The sequence below is a fragment of the Cebus imitator genome, unplaced genomic scaffold, assembly GCF_001604975.1.
Source record: "Cebus imitator isolate Cc_AM_T3 unplaced genomic scaffold, Cebus_imitator-1.0 Scaffold50, whole genome shotgun sequence".
Taxonomy (NCBI): domain Eukaryota; kingdom Metazoa; phylum Chordata; class Mammalia; order Primates; family Cebidae; genus Cebus; species Cebus imitator.
Window position 1 is genome coordinate 2,000,629 of NW_016107365.1, and position 23,678 is coordinate 2,024,306.

The 23,678-nt window shown below is 41.8% G+C and overlaps 1 protein-coding gene across 4 annotated transcripts in view; it reads left to right on the top strand.

The window, feature by feature from the left end:
- PTCD2 (pentatricopeptide repeat domain 2) overlaps positions 1-4,337 on the top strand; it is a 45,524-nt gene extending 41,187 nt beyond the window's left edge. For all 4 annotated transcript variants that reach the window (XM_017527607.2, XM_017527606.2, XM_017527608.2 and 1 more), the window contains one exon: positions 3,221-4,337. In XM_017527607.2, coding sequence (XP_017383096.1) covers positions 3,221-3,445 — 225 coding nt within the window. In that variant the 3' untranslated portion in view covers positions 3,446-4,337. The remainder of the gene's footprint in view (positions 1-3,220) is intronic.
- The last annotated feature ends 19,341 nt before the right edge of the window (positions 4,338-23,678 follow it).

The following is a 23,678-nucleotide window of genomic DNA, read 5'->3' on the forward strand; positions in this document are numbered from 1 at the left end:
CAAGATGCAAATGGGTGTGTGTGGTATGCCTTAAGAAAGCGGTACCATATATTTATATATATTTAGGATTTTGAAAAACACTATGGATGAAAAACCGAAAATTTAAGTGGTTATGTTGATTTCTTTTTCAGATCATTTTTTGTGTAGAAACACTGCTGATTTTTGTATGTTCATTTTGTAACCTGCAGCTTTACTGAATTGATTTATCAGTTCTAAAGGTTTTTTAGTTGTCTTTAGGAACTACAGTTAATTATAATGCATATTTCAAAAATGCCAAAGGAGTAGATTTTTAATGTTTCACTGCAGAAAAAGATACATTGTAGGTGTTGGATATGTTTATTAGCTTGATTGAATCTTTCTGTAATGTACACTAGACTGAAACATCACATTGAACTTTATAAATATACACAATTGATGACAATTATAATTTGACAAATTTTTTTAATTTAATTTTTAAAAATTAAAAAATTTTAAAAGAAAAAGGAAAGTGAAGGTGAAGGATAGAAGCATGATTTCTCTGAATGTACCTTGTTTGTATATTTAACTTAGGAACCATGTAAATGCTTTTCAGAACTTTAAAGCAGAGTTAAATAAAAATGAAGAGAAAAAGCAATTCCTAAAAATTGAACGTGAAATGAAACAAATGAACCCATGTGTCACGATGATGGCTTAAGTACACAAATTGGAATTATTGTAGGTCATTTGAAATATAGTAATTTGTACCTCTCTCATAGCATAATACTTAAGGTGAAAAAAGAAGTGTAAAGAAATTGTACATTATTGACAATGATCATATTCTTAATAATAACACTGATACTGGCATTTTGATCAACCAAGTGGCCTGTTGGTTGGTATTCCTTTTCTTCCTCATTTCTCCTGCCTCTCCTTTTTATAGTTTGGTCCAGGCTGACGGCTGAGATGGCAGGCTTGGCACTAGAGGGCAGTGGCTGCTTCCTCCTCCTGCCACACTGTCGCCTTCCCAGCCCTGTGACATTTCCTCACTTCCACCCAAAGGCTTCTTCCTGCTGATAAATGGGAACTTGTCAGGAAAATGACTAACTGGATATGACTGATTTCAAGCTTCTTTGTATTTGTGGTCTTAGCTCTGTTTAGGTTGTGACCCACCGAACCCTTTTGGAGTAACTTTAGAAAAGCAGAGAAAGTAGAAGCATGAACAGATTTTAAAGTGCATAGTCATGTGTGTATGCATACGTGTGAAATACTCATACAACTTCCATTTTCTCAGCAGCATTGATGTTAACAATCTTTCCTTAGACCTGATCCATTAATACATTGTCACCATTTGTATGGCTAAAGCACCCAAACAAACTTCATATTGCAAAATACTCATATAAGACTGTTTTACTTAGAAAATGAACCCTCTAGTTCAGTGTCTTCTCTCTGGTTACTGGGGGTCACTCAAGGAACTGCTTGATGAGAAATGGATTGATTCATATAACTCCAGTAGCTTTTGAGCTAGTTCTAAATATATATGTGTGAGATTGCAAATGTAGTCTTATATTGTAAAAGTCTGCATTTTACAAATGTTGCATTTAATGTTTATGCCAACAGTTATTTTAAATGTGTTACGTAGGGAGATAAGACCATAAACTACCATAGGTGCTATTATACCATCACAGGACTATTGAAAAGAATTGTTGACTTATTTCTGTAGTTATGTAACAGAACTATTACAGCTTTTAGATCAAAATTATCTCCACCTTGGCATGTTTGTTGTGCTGCTTTTAGAAGCCATACGCTGCACATTAAGTCATTTTCATCTTGAACGTGGGGACTAAACAAACTATTCGTTTTTAAGAACATTAAGAAGTGCTTAAGCTGCTTGTCTGCAGGTGTGGTTGGGAGCCCTGTCTGAAAGGAAGATGTGCAGGTGCAAACAGTGTTATAAATTTAGAAGAGGGCCAAAGGATTTGTTAGGAAGCTTGATCCCAATTAAATTCCATCAAGAAGTGTGTTTAGATTATACCCTTGATAAGGATTGAACTAAGTAAAATACTGGTTTTATTCAGAAAGTAGCTTCACATTCTCCATTCTAGTTCGCCCATTTTGGGGGTTAAATACCATTCATATACTTGTGACTCTAGTATGTATGCCTCTAGTCTAGACCTCTCCATCATGCCCCAGATTTGTATATCCAACAGTCTTCTAGACATAACCATTTAGATATTTCACAGCTATTTCAATCAGGTCCAAATAGAGCTCTTGATGTTCCCTTCCAAATCTCACCCTCCCTGTTCTCTATCTCAGGAAATGGTAGCACCCATCATCCAGTTACTAAAGCCCCAGTTGAGAAGATAACTTTGACTCCTCCCTTTCCTTCACCCATTCAAAAATAAGTCCTTTCAGTGTAACCTCCAAAATGTACCTCACAAACGGGCACTTCTCCATCTTTTCTGTACCTTTCCCAATCTTAAGCCACCACCCTTTCTTATCTGGGCTATGGTGTGGGCCTCCAGAAGAGTCTCCACATTTCTGTACATACCAATCCATTATGCAACTTTTTCAACGTAAATGAAATCTTGTCCCACTTTAGATGCTTTGATGGCTTTTTTAGAATAAATTTCAAAAAGCTTATTGTGGAATATATATAAAGCCCCATGTAATTTGGCCCTGCCTCCTCCTGCTGTAATCATTACATTGAACAAAGTTGATTCCACTGGTATATGACCTCCTTTACTTGGTGTGTTTCATTATATAAATGTGCTATTTGAACCCCTGCTTTATATTAGGTATGATTTTCAAATACTAATTTTGAATTTTGTGTGTGGCTTTTGGAATCTCTCATAGTAATACTTCTGTGTGCCCCAATACACTGGTTTTCACTATTTTAGGTATATACCACATATATATTTTTTTGAGACAGACTCTACTCTGTCACCCAGGCTAGAGTATAGTGGCACAATCACGGCTCACTGCAGCCTCTGTCTCTTGGGCACAAGTGATCTTCCACCACACCAACTAATTTTTTAAAAATTTTTTTGTACAAAGTCTCACTGTGTTGCCTAGGCTGGCCTAGAAATCCTGTGCTCAAGCGACCTTCCCACCTCAGCCTCCAAAATTGCTGGGATTACAGGCATGAGCCACTGGATCTGGCATACCATACATTTTTGTTCATGTCCATTACTTTTTCTTAGAGTTATAGTAAGAACAAGGAATAAATCTTGCAGAGATATAATGATCTGTTCTTGCTTTTTTCCAGCTGGCCAAAGTGAGGGAAAAAGTGAAGGATGTGCCTGCCCTTGTGGCCAAATTTGATGAGCTCTATGGGAAACTGCACGTCAGTGGCCAAGTCACCACTTATTCTTTGGATGCTGTGCTCTGCCACATCCCCGGGGGCAGGAAGTCCCACATGTTTCTATTAAACAAGAGGATGGTCAGCCGTCGCACCTTCCAGCCACTCGGCCAGTCCCTGTTGGCTGAGTAACCCTGGTTTCAGTCCATCTATGAATCTGAAGGGCCTGCTTCTAGTGAGTTATTGCCTTTCCTAAGAAGCCAGGCATTGCACTTCAACAGACACAGTGCTGACACTTGGTCTCCTCCTGAAATTCCCAAGTTCACTGAATGGTGGCATGCCAATCTCTGAGAATTTATGTTGCACCACTGTGAAGGTCTAGATGCAAGCTTAGCTCCCTCAGAAAGGCTCTTCCCTTGTGCACTGCTGAGGATTCTTGAAGGAACATGGTCAGTCTCTAGTCCAGCTTCCGGCACCAGAGTGGAACCCAGTAAGCACCATCAGGAATTAATTTCACTACAAGTGTGGTCAACTCTGATTTTCAAGGGAGTAGTTACTTGCAAATTACATCCTTGCTGAATTCTACCATGTTAGAAAACAGCCCAGGATTTTCTCATTGTTCTGCCATCATATATGTCTATGACTTGAGCCCTCATTTTTCCATCTGCAAAACAATAATGCCTATGTGTATTTGCATACAGATTTGAAATCTTCAAGTTTCAGTAGGATCCGATGTTCTCAAAAATAAATAAGGTTCATAAGCAAACTTGATGGGATTGTGGTGGGTCTGTCTTCTCAGCAGCACAAACAAAACCAGAATTTAGCCTTTAGAACTGCTAAGTAAGCTAAATTTAAATGATTACTGTTTTGATCATGGGCAAGCCATGTGCTTTTCAAAATAAGTGCCACTAAAAGCCACATAATGCTTAGGTTACTATGTGGATAATAAATCGTCCTACAGTTTATCTTATATGTTAATGATTTTTCTCTCTTGAATGCGATATTTTTAAAAATATAGCATGAGAGCAGTTCAAAGGTGCTTCATACTTATGATGGTCTAAAATACAGTATGTGCTGAATTTTACCTTCCTGGTCACCAGTGAGCAGAAAATACACGGTGACCGCAGCTCACTTGCTCCTTGTGTTTCAGAAAGCCCAGAGGGTTGCTCAGACCTCAGCAGCTCTTTGCCAGGATTGCTGCAGACTCTTCATTGCCACCTCCAAAACTAAGACTGTTCACTTGGTGGTTGTTCTGAGGCAAGGATTCTAGAGTCAGAAATTGTAGACTAGGAGGAGTCTTCTGAGTCTCCTAATTACTGCCTTCATCTTTCAGGTTAAGGAAATGATCCATTCAAGACAGCCCCAATATCACCTGTAGACTGTGTCTCAGAGAGTCTTTGCCAAATCCAGGTCTGAGATCACAATTCCACCTGAAGACAGGATCCAGAGATGAGAGTCACCAATTGGCATAATTGATTTGTGGTAGAGCTGAGATAGAATCCAGATTCCTAATCTAGTATCCTTCCCACTGTACCACATTATGCCTTTTCAGAAGGGAAAAAGGAGCATCTCCTAAGAAATAGAATACTAAGGGCTCCAATGACTTACTGTGTGGCCCTGGGCATCCTCAGCTTCCTCATTTGGTAAATGGGAATAATAGTACCTACCTCTTAGGCTTGGTGTGAGGATGAAATGAGGTAGGGAATGAAGAGCAAGCAAATAGTGGCTGGACATAGTACATGCACTTTGTGTGCAACTAGTTAAGGAATTATAAAAACAAGTGAGTTCTTCCTGCTCAAAAATATTGAAAGAATTTCTTTTCCTTGTGCTCTGTGAAACACTGGACAGTCCCATTTAGAGAAACGAATTCTATGCCCTCATAGAATCCTAATTGTTTCTGTGTGTGTCTGGTGTTTTGCACATGCAAAAAAAAGGTGCTTGGATTTCTTCACCTTCAGTCTTAGGGAATAATAGGGCATGCTTCCTGTCCCCTCAGCTTACTTTTTATCTTTTCCACTTCTCACAGTTCAAATCGCTCTCATGTTCTGGGTGAGTGTGGCCCTGGTTTTTAGCTAACAACCATTCATTAGCAAAGTCACCAAATTTTGTGAGCGGTAAATAGCAACAAGCTTCCCAGTCCCGGCACCAGGAGGTGGCTGGTGCTTAGCCAACTGGAAAAACTGGTCCATTCCACCTGTTCCCCCTCGAAGCCTTAGTACAGAGGTAACTAATGTGTATACTGTTCACCCCAAAGTAACAGATGATTCTAAAGTCTTAACAAATAATAGTGTTCAATATAGGTTATGGTGGGCATTTCATTCTTTAAAATTCAGTAATTCATTTGAAAAAAATGGTGTTTATTTGTAAGCAGTAGTTTACCTAAATCATTTGCTTATCCTGTTTTTTTCTGTTTTGGGTTTTGTTTTTTTGTTTTTGTTTTTGTTTTTTAGATACAGTTTCACTCTGTCACCTAGGGTGGAGTGCAGTGGTGTGATCTCAGCTCATTCAACCTCCGCCTCCCGTGTTCAAGTGATTCTCATGCCTCAGCCTCCCGAAGTAACCAGGATTACAGTTGTGCACCACCACACCTGGCTAATTTTTTGTATTTTTTAGTAGAGATGTGGCTTCACCGTGTTGGCCAGGCTGGTCTCAAACTCTTATCCTCAAGTGATCTGCCTGCCTTGGCCTTCCAAAGTGCTAGGATTACAGGCATGAGCCACCACACCTGGCCTGCTTAGTCTGTTAATGAGAATATTTGATTGGACAGAACATCTTATTCCTTAACTCTGTTATGTGCTTTTGTAGATTGTTTTTATTTACCATAGATGTCTGTTGCTCCAGAATCCCAACAATCAGTATGGTAAGTTTAACACAGTTACTAAAAGGAGACAAAAAGAGATATTTTTAATTAGGTGATATCAGGAATAGTTCTGGTTATTGATTGCTGTGTGAAAAAATACTCCAAACTCAGTGGTTTAAACAACACCATTCATTGAGTTATCCTCATTATCCTAGGTACTGACTGGGCTCAGCCAAACAGTTCGTATTTAGGTTCTCCTGCAGTTTTAGTCATCAGATTATCGCTGGGACTGGAATCATCTCAAAGGCTTCCTTAGTATTTCTGGCAATTGATGCTAGGACCTCAGCCAGTGCTGGGGCTGGAACATCTACATGTGCTTCCCCAAAGCAAGGTGGTTAGGTATTAGGAGTGACTGTCCCAAGGGTAGGATCTTTTATGACCTACTCTCAGAAGTCATAACATCACTTCCACTAAAGTCCCAATGCCCCCCCCACCACCAGATTTAAAGGGAGGGAGCATATATCCCATCTCAGTGGTAGGAATTTCAAAGAATAAATTCTGTGAAACTGTCATAGATAGTCTGTTTTCTCCCCTGTTTAAAACCTCCTGAGGACTTCACATGCTTCTGGATAAAGCTCAGCCTCTTCAACATGGTTTAGAAGGTCCTTCCTAATCTGGCCCACATTTGTCCATCCAGCTCCAACTCTTGCTGTTCCACACCCCTCTTCCCTCCTTGTGGGATGGCTAACTCCTACTCATCATTCAGGTCTCAGCTTAGACATCTTTTTGTCTGGGAAGGCTTTCTGGTCTAGCTCACCTGGTTAGGTGAGCTCCCCATGTGCCCCGTGTACCATTTATCAAAGTACTCATCATATGCCTGTCACTGTCTGTTTTCTTCACTAGACTCAGGTACCATGTCTGTCCTTTTCTCCTCTGTTTGCTGGGTGCCTAGCATGGTAGGGGATGTGTGAGAGGATTAGTACTTATTTAACTCACCAGCTCATTTAACTATATAATATAATAATGTTGGTGGTCATCTTGTTCCCCCATGGACAACTTTTCCTCTGTAAATACCATATACTCAGTGCAGGGTCTAAATGTCCCCCTAAACTCATATGTTGAAATCCAGATCCCCAAGGTGTTGTTATTAGATGATGTAGCCTTTGGGAGGGAATTAAAGTGAGCCCCTCTTGAATGGGATTTGTGCCATTATAAAACAAGCCCAAAGAAATTTGGTAGCCCCTTCCTTTAAGCGAGGACATGGCAAAAAGGCAGTATCTATGAACCAGAAAGTGGGCCCTCACTAGACACCAAATGCTGGCAACTTGTTCTTGGATTTCCCTGCCTTCAGAACTGTGAGAAATATATTTCCGTTATTTATAAGTTCCCCGTTTTTGGTATTTTGTCATAGCAGCCTGAAGGGACTAAGCCAGCCAGTCCCAACCCTCCACATTTAGACCTGACTCCAGGTTTTGCTGAGACCACTGTGTATCCCTTCCTCCTCCCACCTAAAGTGTCTCCACTCTTTATCCTGTTCTGCCCATTTTTCAAGGTCTAACTTTTGTCGCTTCTTCAATGAGGCATTCACAAGCTGTTTATATCCTCAAGGATTATCCACTCATTCGTATCTCTATTGAGATCTATATTGAGCATCTACAAAGGACAAGGCACTATGAAAGTCTCTTCGCATGCCACAGGGAAAAGACAGACAAGATCTCTGTCCCAACACGGAAAATTTTAGCCTGCCGCATTGACTCCCACGGACCTTTTGGCCTGTTCATTTGCTTATTGTTTCTGTAGGTGTTGCTTATTACAGAGTGATCATTCCTACTGAAGAATGGACTTCATTGTGAAATAGAACAATCCTGGGCAATTTTTGTTGATATTTTTGTTGAGGATGATCCAGGAAACAAATACAAACTTTTAACTACTTATAATGAATATTGTTGGGATATTATAATGAGGAAGTAAGGATTTTCCTGCCACAATTCAGGTAGGCAAAATTGTAGGCTTCTCTATTTCTTTGCAGTGAACTAAAACTTCTTATGAACTCTGGTTATACTGAAAATAGGAGTCATGGGAGACTTGATCTTGCTTAAAAGGATATTTTAGTCTTTGATTTCTTTGAAGTAAATTTTCAATCTTTTTGCATATCTTCCTCCTACCTTTTCATAGCCACAATGATAGCTGAGTATAAGGCTGTGGCTCTCAAGCCTGAACATGCATCAGAATCACTTGGAAAGCTTGTTAAAATACAGATTGATGGGCCCCACCCCCATAATCTCTGATTCCATACATATGAGTTAGGGCCCAAGAATATGCATTACAGATGCGTTCTCAGATGATGCTGTTGCTAGTCTGGGCAACACTTTAATAGTTGGTATAACAGAAAGCTTGTGTGTCTGTGTGGACAGGAGGTATAGACTTCAGATCCAACCTCTGGATCCTCTGGTCTCAGTTGTGAGGAGGGGGAAGAGTGGGAAGTCTGGCCTTGTCCCTGGAGTCCTGAGTAAATATATGCTGAGGCAGTGTTGGACCCAACAGGCCCTTTTAGAGGGTCATGCCAGCACCCACTGCTGAGGTCTGTAGTCTCTGCCATCTGCCCTACACATAATAAGTACCCTTCCTCTGCTGTTCTCTCATGCTGACCCCAGGCCCACCACTGAATTAACTGAATCAATAATCCCAGGGCATTAGGATTTGAAGACAATAAAAAATATATCCATTTATTTTTTCAGATACACATAAAGAAATCCATACAAACTAAGACCAATTGTGGCAAAATACGCAAGACTCAACTAAACCCACAATTCAAATTTCCTTCATAACATTTCTATCTATACATTTGATTCAGAGAAATTACACTTCATAGATAAACTAGCCATAAAAATGATTACAGTGGCAAAAGCTATCATCAGTAACATTTGATATGCATAAGAAATTGTGAGGAACCAAATCATGGTAAAATTGATTCTAAGGAAATGATTGCACAAAAGTAAAAGTGAAATGATATTTTTAAAAAGGAAGTGGTTCAACTGTATTGCATAGAAAATAAATCAAGGAATTACATTGGCTTAAATTGCCTTAGCTCAAAAAAGTGTTCTCTCAACAAAAAGTAATGGATATTGGTGTAATGGAACTCTGGTTATACTGAAAACAGGAGTCATGGGAGACTTGATCTCAGTATAACAAGAGTTCATAAGATATGTTTTATTCAATAACATGGAGTGAAAACAAGGAGATTTTTTAAATGTTCTCTGTTTTCATGGAGCTTGCAATCTGCAAGACGAACAGACATCAAAAGGTTAACTGGGCAAATGACCACATGATTGCATTTGGGATAAGTGCTAACTCTAGGGTAATATATCACCCTGTGGCATATATAAGTTGTGTATGTGTGTGTGTGCATGTTGTGCATATGCGCACACACACAAACGTAATAAAAGGAAGACCATTTGCTGGTGTTTTGTAATCCCAGTTGTCTGTGTCATTAACACTTAAAATGCACTGCCTTGTATTGTTGCAGATGGTTTTTTCCGTATCTGGTTTCTCCTGAAGAACAGAGTATTCTACATTTGTCTTATGTGACCTCAAGGTGCTTATGTAGCATATTATTTATACATTTAATAGGGTCTTAGTATTTTTTGAATGAGTGATTTGATTAATTAATGGCATATTTTAGTTAATATGTGTAGTCTGTCCCAATATACTTTAGATAAGTCACAGTTTTCTAATGAACTGGTTGCTATCCCAGGTTTACATATGACAGAGCCAAGATACAGAGGAGTGGAATGACGTGGTCTGCGTGGGGGTCCTGGGTTGGCCAGTGCATTCATGTACTGGACCAGAGCCCCTGTATCTTGCAGTAATGTAACCATGGGAGTTTTCCCCCCAGACATCCGTAGCACTCAGCTAATCTGAGAAAGAAGTAATTTGGGAAGAGGTTGGGGGAGTAGGTAGTGGGCACAGTGGTTCCAGGTAACTTTCAAGTTGCTAATGAAAGAGGATCAAAACGCTGCTGAACTGCTCCCCCCGCACTTGGCCTACCTTACCCAGCTGACTTTCTTCCAAAGGCCTCAGAGGCAGCATTACCACAGCCATTAAAGATGGGGATGGGGAAAGAAGGCCCAGAAGGAAAGAGAACCACATGCTTACCTGCTAATCAGTGCCCTGCAGCTGAAACACTGCAGAGCTGGCTGCTCTGGGATAGGAGAGGAAGGCCTCATTTAATCAGGAGGAGACGAAAGAGAACCAGGGGCCCCTGAGTTGGCCTGCAAGGCACCATGGTCTGAACTGCAGCCCTGCCCGAGCATTGTCAGATTAGGGTGATACTTTGTAAATCCCTTGTCTTTCCTGATTCCTTTTTCCTGACCTAAGTCAGGCCAAGATGCTCGCCTGGAAGAGCACAGCATCACCCTGTCTTAGTCCCCCAAGTAGCCCTTACCCCCAGGCAGCAACATCATCTGTTACAATTGACAGCACAAAGGAAGGCATAACCCCTGCAAAGGGACTCCCCTACAACCCGATTTGATTTCAAATCCACAAAATGCAAGTCTCATTTCTGGTAACTAATAGTAGCAGAACCTGCTGATGTGTTCTGCATCCCAGGGAGACACATGTAGTCATGAAGGTTGAAGAGGATTAGGTTAACCTTCAGTTTTATAGCTAGGAATTACTGGGTTGATGTCAGGTAGAGTGAGGAGTATGTTCTGGTTATAGCTGGTAGCTGCATGCATCATGAGGCTTTGGCCAAAAAAGCTTGTCGTTATACAAAAAAGGTAACAGGGTGAGGAAATATCATTTCCAATTTAGATGAGCATAATCGATTTTTAACACATTGGTCCTTGGGTGATAGAGAGTTCAACAAAAACAGGGCTTATGAAAAGCTAGGGTTCATGAAATTACAAAGACTATGAACAAAAATAACATATAATAGACTTACTGGCTGGGCATGGTGGCTCATGCCTATAATCCCAACACTTTGGGAGGCCGAGGTGGGCAGATCACCTGAGGTCAGGAGTTCTAGACCAGCCTAGCCAACATGGTGAAACCCCATCTCTACTAAAAATACAAAAAATTAGCGGGGTATGGTGGTGGGCATTTGTAATCCTAGCTTCTCAGAGGCCGAGGCAGGAAGATTGCTTGAACCTAGGAGGTGGAGGTTGGAGTGAGCCTAGACTGCACCATTGCGCTCCAGTAATAATAAGAAGACTTAACAGTTTCCAGGTCCTGTGCAAAGCATTTTATCTCATTTAATTCCTGGGAAACCCCATAAAATAATATTACCCCATTTCACAGATAAACTGAAGCTCGGAGAGTTTAGTTACTTGCCTGTGGATATAACACTAGGGAGCAGGAGAGCACAGTATTTGAACCCAGGAGGTCTGATGTTTTTAACCCCATCTCTGTATTGCCTGCCCAAGTGGCGGCTGCGTGCGTGTATTCTCAGTAATTCCTGGCCAACTTCATGCTTTGCTCTCAGTCGCAGAGCTGAAGAACTTACAATAGACGGCAGAGGGCGTCCAGAGTCACCATTTTTAAAAGGTGCTGATTTTCAAAAGCATTTCTGGAATTCAGAGAGAACAGAGGTCCACATTAGCAGGCTAGGCAGGAAAGGCAGCCGTAGATAGACTTCAGGGAATATATAGAATATTGCCTTCATGCTGGTTAAGAATTATTTAGTGCTGAAAAGGAACTTTTAGAAGAAAGCAGTAAAGTTGATCCTCTGCAGAAAGTAGACCAATGTAAGTATGCAATGTGTATGTATGTGTACACGTGAGCACATATGCACACACATATTACATGTTTGATGAGAAAACATGCAACTCAGTTTCTTATTAAAGAAAAAGGATGGTCATTTGTCCTACTTGGGAAAGGGTTTCTTCCCATATTGAGAAGGAAAATCCCCACAATTTAACTGTTTGCCTTTATTAACTAAAATCACATTTGTGTATGAGAGAAGTAAAAGGGAATTAGGATCTTGGTTATTTTGATTGTCTCTCTAGCCTTCCAAATTAAATGATAGTCAACCTGATTATGTCTTCCTGCCATCATCAGGAATGACTAAATCTTGGAACATTCTCCATTTAAGTAAGGGAAGTGTTGGCTTCCTGGTGTATTTATCACCCATCTCTAAGAATAGGTCAAAGATCAAATTTCCATTATCATCAGCCTTTAATATATATTGAGACTTCACAGAGCACTAACTGTACTGGAGCTGGAGTGGGGATTCTGATGAAAGATATCCCTGACAGAGACCAGAGCTTGGGAGGAAGAAAGGGCAGATGCCCTTGCTCAAGATGACTTCTTCATGGGCATCAATACATACATTGTTGAAAACCGCCAAAGTATCTGGAGGAGACCCTAGTGCTCCTGTGCATTGTACAACATCTGATGAGGTGAAAGAAACAAACTGTTAATCACTCTAAACTCTGTGGCCCACAGAGTTCGTATGTTTGGCCACACCAGCTCAGGGATAAAGGAATTAGAAAAAAGTCTTGGGGAAAATCCTATTGTACATATTCCTTACATAATGTCTATGATTTACCTCACTTATAAAAAACAAATAAACAAAAAAAAAAACAAAACACCTGGTTGATGGTCATTCGGTCAAACACCTCTAGGAGTCTGGAGTTGAATGGCCAGAACTCAGTCTTTCTTTATATGCTGTGTTAAACAGGCTTTTATCACATTCACGTGGTAGAGGTGGAGGGAGGACCACAGTTAGGCTGTGTTCTACTGCGCTGCATAGGGAGGAGGGATAGATGATAAATAATAATCAGTAGCTTTAATAATCAGTAGCTTTATGCTACTGATTATTTATTTGCAAGGTGCAATACCCACTTTGCAAATAAATAATCAGTAGCATAAAGCTCACTCCTGAAGTACCTGCCATGACAAAGTGGAGAGCTGGGCAGTTAACCAGTGAACCAATTGGATGGCTCTGGGCTCCTATACCCCTTTCATTCCACAGCCTGTGATATGCCTTTTGAGTCAAAATATCGAACTCAGGGCTGGGCGTGGTGGCTCACACCTGTAATCCCAGCACTTTGGGAGGCTGAGGTTGGTGGATCACCTGAGGGTCAGGAGTTCAAGACCAGCCTGGCCAAAATGGTAAGACCCCCAAAAAAAAAAAAAAAATCGAACTCAGTGGGCCATGAGTCTGGCCCAAAAGCATAATTTTTTTTTCATGTGGACTATTTGGGTCTGTTTTCAAAAATCCCATTTTTTCTCTAAACTATCTCAATTCCACATTTCGCTTTGAAGGTGTAGACATGACTTTTAGTTATTGATGATTTAATGCTATTGAAATGTTCTTATATGCAAAATACCTAGGTGGATGCAGATTTGGGAACAAAGACAACCAGCACATTTCTAAGCCCAAGTAGCACATTTCCTGACACCATTTTAAAGGTTCTGAGACAAATAGGTGGAATGGGTCCCTGTGTCTTTGAGTTGAAGAGTTGGCAAGCAGGCTGGACTAGAATGGACCATGTGAAATTTTGCCATCTGTTCACATTTCCAATAAACTAATGTGTTATGATTCTTTTTCTCCTTAAATTCTGCTTCCTCTTTCTTCTTTCTCTGTTCTTCTTTTTTGTGTCTTCCCCATCATTTTGTTAATGCTTCTGCCTTTGAAAGAAAAAATATTTTAGGTCCCTTTTTTGGGTTCTTTTGTGATGGAGCTTGGCTTCCTGTGTTCTCACTCTTTCGCTCACTGACTCAGAGTAGGGGCTGCTTTACTGGAACTTAGGAGAAGCCAGAGGTTTGCTTTCAGTCCTGTTTTCTCCCTAGCCTAAAACTCTTATTTCGAGGGAGATGTATAGGCCAATTTGAGAAAAGCAAGCAACAAGCCTAAAAATCATTTTCCTCACCAGCTGCCCTTGGGCTACATCCTGTAGAAAGCTGACATGGACACTTGGAGCTGCCCATTTTCTCCCCAAATGTGTCTCCCATGCCCAGCATCTTGTGCAGCCTTTGACATGAGTTAAGTCCCTCAAAGTAAGGCATGGGAAAGATCAATCTGGTAAAACTATCTTTTACCGAAGCCCAAGGTACATTTTAACTTTCCCAGTCGTTTAAAAGAGAATATTAATAAATATCAATTTTTTTCCCTTGGAAAACAGAGAGGAAAGATTAAAAACAGAAAAACGTTTGCCAGTTCAACATTTCCAGACCAAATATTCAGATACCTCCTAATAACAATGAACTTTAGATGTTGGTTTAAAGCACGATTCTGGAACAACATGTCTCATCCGCTCCATGTAGTTACAGCCTAGAAGATGCTCACTACCACAAAATTAATTATATTATACTATTACTTTCATCTTGATTGTTTTAAGTCAAAGCAGCCAAACTTTATTTGTCTGCAGCCATTAGGGAAGGAATCTTCATTTGTAAGTTAATTCCAGTAACTAGTTCTTAGAATTGACAAATGAATAGAAAATACTCAACCAAACCTCTGGGTAAGAATTTGGAGACTGTTTGCAAGTGAGATCAGGGAAAATTGTACAGCTAATTAAGACAACCATGGGAAAGAGTGAACCATGAAGTTCATTATGACTCAGTTGATAATACTAGGTAAAGTCCACTCTGTTTGGAAAGCACTGCTGCATTCCTGGTGTCAAAACCTTCAAAAGCACATTAGAAAAGTGAAAGATGTTGGCCCATGATGAGCTCATCTGGAGTTATTTTAGGAGTGCGTAGTCACCTGTGTTTGGTATTTAATGATGATAACGAAAATGGCTTTCATTATTTATCCCTGGCTTTCATGCTCTCCATTCAAAATAATAAATAGAAGAAAAAACCAACTAAAAAACAGCTCATAACTGGGTTTGTTCCAGTCAGATCCAATGGAACACAAGTTGCTAAAGAAATTTACCCATTGACAGTAACAGCGCGGTAGTGAATCCCAAGCCTTTCATTCACACTTCCCACTGTTACTAGCTGTAGGGGCACAGGTTTTGAGAAATTTAACCTGCATGCAAATGTGTGACAGTGCTTTCCTGGCAACCTGCCATTTAATAAAGAATAGGAAATGAAAGCCCTCACTATTGCCACAAGTTTCCTTTTATGCAAGTTTCCATAACAGAGAGGTGCCTCTGCTACTGACTCTTTGTTTCCCTCATTCACACCGCTGTGCATTACCTCAGAGTGAAGAAGGGGGACTGCTGGTCCCAGCGGTGAAAGGTCTCAAGAATGGGTCAAGATTCCTTTCAAGGGAAAAGGAAGGGCACCCTCAGATTAGATGTCCTCCAATCTGCCCTGGAAACTGAGCTGGAGCCCCAGAAACTACTGCCTAGTGACAATGATTTGCATACCAAATATATGAAAGTCGGAAGAATACCATTTGCTTAAAGTTTAAGTACCTTCAGCAGCACTTAAGACCAAGGACTGTAATGTACAGCTGTGCAAGGTGTACCCCAACTAAGGGCACGTGGCAGAGGTGGGGAGTGGAAGCCAGGATCCAAGGCTGCTGCTGCCAATAGGGAGAGGCACCTTTCACTAATTCACCCAAACCCACATGTGGATGAATGGAGGCCTTGAAAAGTCACCTGACCTCTTCTGCTTGACGGTGAGAACGTGGAACATGAATGCCTCTCCCAGAACCACCAAGGCTTCCCAGCAACCTGAACATCAACTCCAAAGTCCACATGCTAACATGACCTGGCCCCACTGACCTCTCCAACCTCAGGTTCCCCACACCTTCCGTGCATTATTCCCGCCACCCTGGTCTTCTTTCTGTTCCCTGAAGACACCAGCACATTCCTGCTTCAGGGCCTTTGCACTTGCTGTTCCCTCTGGCTCAGTCCTGCATGTCATTCAGGTGCCCGATCAAATGTCACCTCTGCAGAGAGGACTTCCCTGACCACCTAGTCTAAATTCCACCTTTCTGCCTCTCTATCCCTTATCCTGCCTTTTAAAAAATAGATAGCACTTACTACTCAACTTTGTATTTGTTTGTCAGTGATTTGTCTTCTCCCTAGAAGAAGAGTTGGCAAATTACAGCCCGAGGGCCACACCACACAAGCTGCCTGCCTTTGTAAGTCAAGTTGCACTGGGGAACACAGCCGCTCTCATTTGTTTGCACATTGTCTTTGTCAGCTTTCACGCTACAATAGAAACTACATGGTCCACAAAGCTGAAAATATTGATCATCTGGCTCTTTACAGAAAAAGTTTGTCAACCCCTGCTCTATACTATAAGCCCCATGAGGGCAGGGACTCTGCCTTCTGTGTCTACGCCTGTATCCCCAGCACAGAATATTGTCTGGCACTTAGTAGGTACCGATATCCACTGGATGCCAATAGCAGTCCCCGGATCCTGACAGCCAAAAATGTCTCCCTACTTTGTCAAATGTTTTGTGAGGGGCAATACCACCCCCTGTGGAGAACTGCAACATTAGCCAGAATCAGGAAGACACAGGGCAGCTTAAAAGTGAAGTATGTTGGCGGGGCGCGGTGGCTCACGCATGTAATCCCAGCACTTTGGGAGGCCGAGGTGGGCGGATCACGAGGTCAAGAGATCAAGACCATCCTGGCCAACACAGTGAAACCCCCTACAAAAAATACAAAAAAATTAGCCGGGCGTGGTGGCATGCACCTGTGTTCCCAGCTCTGGCGGCTGAGGTGGAAGAATTGCTTGAACCCAGGAGGCGGAGGTTGCAGTGAGCTGAGATTGCACCACTGTGCTTCAGCCTGGTGACAGAGCAAGACCCCATCTAAAAAAAAAAAAAAATGAAGTATGTTAAGAATTCACAGATGCCGCATGGAGGAAGGGGGCTATTGAAAGCCTGAGGTGATTGGGCCTCAGCTTTCTCTGGGCTTCTTTTGCTCTTGAATAAAAACCGCTGTGCCTCTTCATCTCCAGATGATCACCCAACATGACTACGACAGGTGACCATAGAATTTGAAGAAGGAACTTTAGCTACTTCCTCGCTTGGTTACCCAATTGGCCTTTCTTCCCGGGACTCATGGGGTCTGTATTATATTGAAAACTGCTGAGTTCAATATGCACGTGGGCAATCAAATCCTAGTAATCAACAAAAAAGAACTAGTTATTGATAAATACAGCATGGATGAATCTCAAAGGTATGATGCTGAGGAAAATAAGGCCGTCTCAGAAGTTGTATATTGGCTGGTGCCAATATATAACTGGCTAGTGTCATTTACATGACTTTCTGGAAAAGGCAAAACTATAATGAGAACAGGTCAGTGGTTACCAGGTTTGGGTGGGGAAGAGTGTGACTTTAGGGGGCAGCATGAGAGTTCTGGGGGATGATGAAACTGTTATGTACCCTGATTGTGGTGGTGGTTACATGACTCCATATATGAATTAAAACTCAGAAAAATGTACACCAATAAAAAGATTTTACTGTTTAATTAAAAAGCTAAACAAGTAGTCTTTGAAGAATATGTGGGCTTTTAATTCTTGCACATCTTCTAACCACAATAAAGCATTGAAAGCCATAGTTTAAAAGATGCACCAGGCAACAAGGCCTTGACCATTCGTGACAATTGAAAAGCTCAAGAGGAGAGGAGAAAGTCGATCTCCTGGAACTACAAGAAGAACTTTAGCTTCCTTGCTTCAATTCCTGTTTCACTTTCCATAGAAGAAGGTGATCTTCACTTCTCAATCTGGCGTTAACAAATTCCACCCCAGAATTGTCTGAGCCTTCCTGACCAGAAGAGAGAAAATGATTTTAGAACTCCATAGACACTGGAACAGATTGGCCAGTGCATTTTGAAGTTGTGTGCAGGTCACAATATTGTGTCTGATGCTCTTGTAGATGAAAAGGGCTCAGGGGAGTGATAAGGGAGAGCCTAAAGGAGTGTGTGGGATTAGTTTCCAAGGCTCCAGGCAAGAGAAGGAAAAGAGCAAAACGAAATGAAAATGACTCTTGGGAGATAAATATTCTGTGTGTATTATTCATATGAATAGTATCAACAGATTCATGCGTATATGAAATGATCAGTACTTCCGGAGATTTTTTTACTTGCCCATAATACCTAGTTGTTCACCTATGCTGATGGTGAGGATGTTGGCCCAGGGGATGCATGGGAAGGCAGTGGTGATCTCTGTATGGAATTGAACCATCCAGTTGAGAGTAAGAACATTGAGCATCCCTCTCTCTTTTTGTTTTTTTCTTTTTTTTTTTTGAGGAATTGCAGATTGTGGTTTACATATACATGACAGTCCTGTTCACAGGAAAAATATTGCTCAGTAGCTTCTGCAATAACAATAATAAATCACAGCATTATTGCATCAAAAGAAAAGAATGCATTTGACTTCTCGGAGAATGAAATGCCTGGCAACTATAGGAATCATAGTGTCATCCACCTGATGGTTGTCCTGAAAGAGCTACACAAAGCACAGACGACAGCACAGTTGCAGACAGGAGACTTCTTTCTCTTCTCCCATCACCCACCTTTTTCAGTAACATAATTTTAGATGGACAACTGAAGCATCTACACATTTTTTCAGAGGGAGCCTAGTGTACCAAACATCCTCGGGAGCTGTTGACTTTTCCCTGGCTAAAAGTAACTGAAAACGAAATTTTAACTATTATAGCCCTTCTGTGTCTGCACGGTGCAGGCAGAGTGGGGTGGCAGAGAAGAAATGTGTTGCAGCAGGACCATCTGACTTCAGATCATGTAGAAACGAGAGCTTTGAACTTTTTAGTAGCACTTGACATCCTCACACCCATGCTCCCTGCTCCTCCCTCTCCACGATGTCAGGAATGATGGTTTTAGTCTCACTTAACAGAAGCCAGAACCAAAGCACATGCAAGTTAAGGATTTGCCAGAGATCACACAGGGGGTTGATGAGAAAACAGCGTGTAAAACCCGAGTCTCCTGGTTCTAGCACTACCCACACCCACCCCCAGCTCCATTAGGCTGGCAGTATGATAAAGCATCATCTGGCTTCACCAAACACAGACTCAAAGCTAGAAGATGAAGACGGGAGATTCCCACGTGCTCTGTAGGAATCAGTCGGAACTCCCCACTCCCACTCCAGGCCTAAAGATCTGGCACATTCCCACTTGAGAATGTTCCTGATCCTTTAAGACTTACCTCAAGCACTGCCCCCACAATAAGTCTTTTCTGATCTATTCCTATCCTCAAATAATTGACAACTGCCTCTGTAGAGCCAGATTATACCTTAAACACAGGGCCATCTTTGTGCCTATGACTTTTTCACACACCTCAGGGCTTGGGTCTGGCTGTTACTCGTATTCTCCAGCCGAACACAATGCCTGTTTCATAGTAGACACTCAATGCCTGTGTGCTGAATGAAAACGTGACTTGAGCTTTATTCCTTCAAGGTGCAAACCAAGGGCAAGCTCAGCATGGAAAATCCTTGGGGAAGTTATGTACTCTCTCTAGGCTTCAGTGTCCTCATCTGTAGAAATGGGGAGAATAAGAAAACAATAACTCTGAAGAATTACTGTATGTAAGGTTATTGGCAGGTGCCTGTCTCTCAGTAAACTCTTGATGGGTAGTGGCTATTTTTGGTGGCCAGTCTCCAAAGTGAGCCCAGTGATTCTGACCTCTTAGTATTCATGCCTTTGTATAGTCCCCTCCTACACTGAATAGGACTGATCTCTGTGAACAATAAGATATTGGAGGATTGCCAGAGTGTGACTTCTGAGACTAGGTTGCAAAAATTCCTGAGGCTTCCATCTTGCTCTCTTTTGGATCACTTGATCACATGTTGTGAGGACACTTAAACAACGTCCATATGGAGAAGTCCAGATGGTGAGGAACTAGGCTTCTTGCCAGTATGAGTTCATTATCCAAGTGAGCCATCTTGTAGACCAATTCTCCCGCCCCAGTCAAGCTTTCAGATGACTGCCGTCCTGGCTGATTTCTTGACTTCAGTGACCTCAACTTCAAGACAGCCAGTTAAGCCACTCCCGAAGTCTCGACTTGTAGAAACTATATGAGATAAATGTTTATTGTGGATTTAAGTTGCAAAATTTGGGGGTAACTTGTTATGGAGCAATACATAATTAATACACACTTATTGTAAATGGCTGTATGAATATCAATGGAGATACCTCCTGCACGGTGAGTTCTGGCTCTTAACTGATCTCAGTTCACAGGAGCTACAGGGCAAGATGACTGCTTTGGCCAAATCAGGACTTCCCCTTCCCCAAGTGTGAAGAGGTAACTAAGGAGGACATTCTCAGCACCTTAGTATTTTCAGATCCTCACCTGACCTGAGGGAGGTGAGAATGTCTGTCATCTTGCTGCTATTTGCCATCAAACTGTAAGAGAATACCACAGGACACAAGGTCAGATACTCTACTCTTGCTTAACTGTGTCATGTATGTAGGTCATCTCTTCACATAGTGGACAAGTCTTGCCCCAAGTGCTTCTGGTCCCTCTCTGTTCCCCACCTCCAGCAGCTGGCAAACTGGCCAGATGAATCCCTTGCATGAGTCCACCTTCCCAAGCCTTTCACATCAAAAAACTGATGAAAATGGTAACATTTTTAAAGTAGCCAGTATTTGATGAAGATTGAAAGAAACCCCCTTGGCTTTTCAGGCTACATAGGCCTTGGTGATAGTCACAGCTTGCATGATGACGGACACAGAGACATTTGGCTTTAAGTTCTCACATGTTGTGTTACTGTAAGTCCAAACCCCCAGTCCCCTGCATTCCCCAGTGATCCTTGCTATCTCCCTAGAGTTTCAGCCGCTGCTTCAGGGGTGTTCCATTTCTCACCAATTGCTGTCATTCTTTCCTCCTGTCCTCAGTTCTCCTGCAGTCCCTGATCTGCTCTGTTCCTGCTAAAACTAAAGAGATTAGAGCCCAGCCCCACCCCAAGCAAATGCAATTCCTTCAGATAACCTTGAATTGTCTGACCCTTAAGTGACCACAGACTGTTAAGGCCCCTTGAGACAACCTCAATGTAGGAATTTACAAGTGCCATGGGCAGAAAGATAGCTCTTTGTCATACTCAAAAGCATCCATTGACTATGAACAAAAGGTCTCTCAATATGAGGAATATGAACTGTGTCCCTCCTTCACCTCAGAAGGTGAATAACTGCCTGCTTGGGCGCTTCTTCCTTCAGAGTGGTTGACACAGGCCAAGCCCTCTTTCTTTGTTCAAGAATCCCAAAGTTCCCACTATTTGTTTTCCAAGGACTTTAAACACCAATAGTCATTCATTCTATTATGGTTGGTCTGCCTTGGTTCCCCCAAATTCCCAGAGGTGCAAATATATAGATGAGACCCCACCATGATGACCTTATTGGATTTGAACTAGATACCAAATAGGACTGTACACAAATCTGGTCTTGACCAATTCAATTCTGTTTGAATGATTTCTCACCATTCCTACCTACAACCCTAGTCCACCCAATCCAGCTGTGATGGGACCAAGAGGTGATCCTAACCCGCAGAGCATTTCCAGGTGTTGGTTTGAGAATCACCCAGCATCTGGCCTGATCCATGCCTGACAGCAAAGCCCCGTGACTTGGAGCCAGAGGTTGCTTTCACATCTTGACATCATCACAGTCCCCTGAAAATGTAGCCATTTTATTGAGTCCCTGGGTGTAGTAAGTCTAATGACCTGTGCTTTAAACACTAAAGAATGCAGTGAGGGTTGTTTTTTTTTTTTTTTTTTTTCACACTCAGCAAAGAAAACACTGGGTAAAGAGTGTGCTCTTGGAATTATTAAACAGAACAGCTCACCTCTGCTTCAGTGAAGATTGTTGCTATTACAGTAAACCATTCCTCTGACACTAAACTCCTAAGGAAAAGTTCTCTTAGCACAGTGTCTTCCACATTGAGGGCAGCCAATCAAGGTTTTTGATTTGGTTGTGTTGCTGTTTCCTTAGGTGGGAGGACAACAAGTTTAACTTTTGTTTGAAGGACCTCTTCCAATGGTTTTGTCAAAGCTGTAAATTTTAGTACTTCAAGTATGTCACGGAAGAGGGACTCCAAATTTAGCCTAGGGCAAAAGGAAAATGCAGATCAACCTGTTGCCATTTTTCTTTTTTCTTAGAAACAGGGTCTTACTCTGTTACCCAGTCTGTACTCAAACTCCTGGGCTCAAGTGATCTGCTCACCTCAGCCACCTGCGTAGCCGGGACTACAGGCGTGTGCCACCACGTCCAGCTGATTTTTGGTTTTTAGAGGTGGGGTCTTACTACATTGCCCAGGCTGGTCTCAAATTCCTGGCCTCAAACAATTCTTCCTCTTCAGCCTCCCAAGTAGCTGGGACTACAGATGTGCTACAATCCTGCTGCCGTTTTTACCTGCTGGATTTCCAGCTACTGAGCCCCTCAGAGTCTAGGGGTTAAACTCCACCTCAGTTTTTTCACCAATAAAAGTTGCAAACTAATTCATCGCCAAACTTGATACTTAATCTCTGGTGACAGAAAGACATGTTTCAGCACCAATAAGCATTATACAATTATATAAATGCCCTCAATAGCTGCAAAAGGCAGGGAAGAAAATGATATTTGCTGATTTTTATTCTTCCCAAGGCAAATCCACAAATACCTTATTAGCCAAATTGCCTGCAACTTCTTATAATTTCATGGTGATTTTACTTTGGAAAAGAAAAAGGAGAACTAGAAGGTAAAGTCCTAGGAACTGGGCTTTATCTTAATCATCTCTCTCTTCTCACACTTGGAGTGACAGGAACAGAGAATGAGGATGGAAATGGTATGATTGATACACATACAAAATCTCACCCGTGGTTAAGACTTTGAGGGGAAATTTAGACCACAGCCCCAGCTTCCCAGTACTCGCTACCCTTTGCAGTAGTTCTGTTTTTAAAAATCAAAAGTGCAGCATTTGGAGGCTTCAGATAAAAATTATTACAAAAAATTGACCGCATTTCTCTTCATCAAAGGTGATGCTGTATAGCAAAACTTAGTTTCTGTGGAGGACAGGCAATTTTGAGCTCGTGACTATTAAAGTGATGAGGAGGAAGAGGGACTAAAAAGGGTCCTTGCGTAAGAAGACGAAGCCAGCTGTGAAACATTCCCTGAGATTACAGGGGCCCTCCATAGCTATGCGTGCCTAAATCACCTCGAACCTCTTCCTATTCCAATCCATCTGTCACCTGTCTCCAGGCTAATCCTTCTAATCTGAACAGCTGCTCGGAGACATCATGCCTCGCCTCGCCTTCAGTGAGTCCCCAAGGCCTCCAAAAATGTCAGTTACGCCCTGGCCTGGACTTTATATTGTGCAAGAATCTGGCTGCCTCTGACAGTTAATCTTGCTGTATTCCAACAGAAATCTGTCACTCCAGTGCATGCACTGCTTTCTATTTGCCCACTTTCACATCTTTACCTGCAATGGTCTCCATTTTCTTCACCTGGAATATCTCCCTCTACCCGCTTCTCAACCACCCATTCCAATGCATGTTGCAAAGAGTGTGATTTGGAATCAGAGAGATCTGGGTTAAATTCTAGCTCTACTACCTGCTCGCTGTGTGTTGTTGGGCAGGTGTCTCGCCTTCTCTCAACCTCAGGTTCCTCATCTATTTAATGAAAATATTCACGCCAGGTTCATGGTAGATGCTCAGTAAAGGTTAACTCTTTTTTCCTGCATGTCTACCCAACTCCCATGCATCCTCCCAAACTCCTAAATCAACTAATTTCTA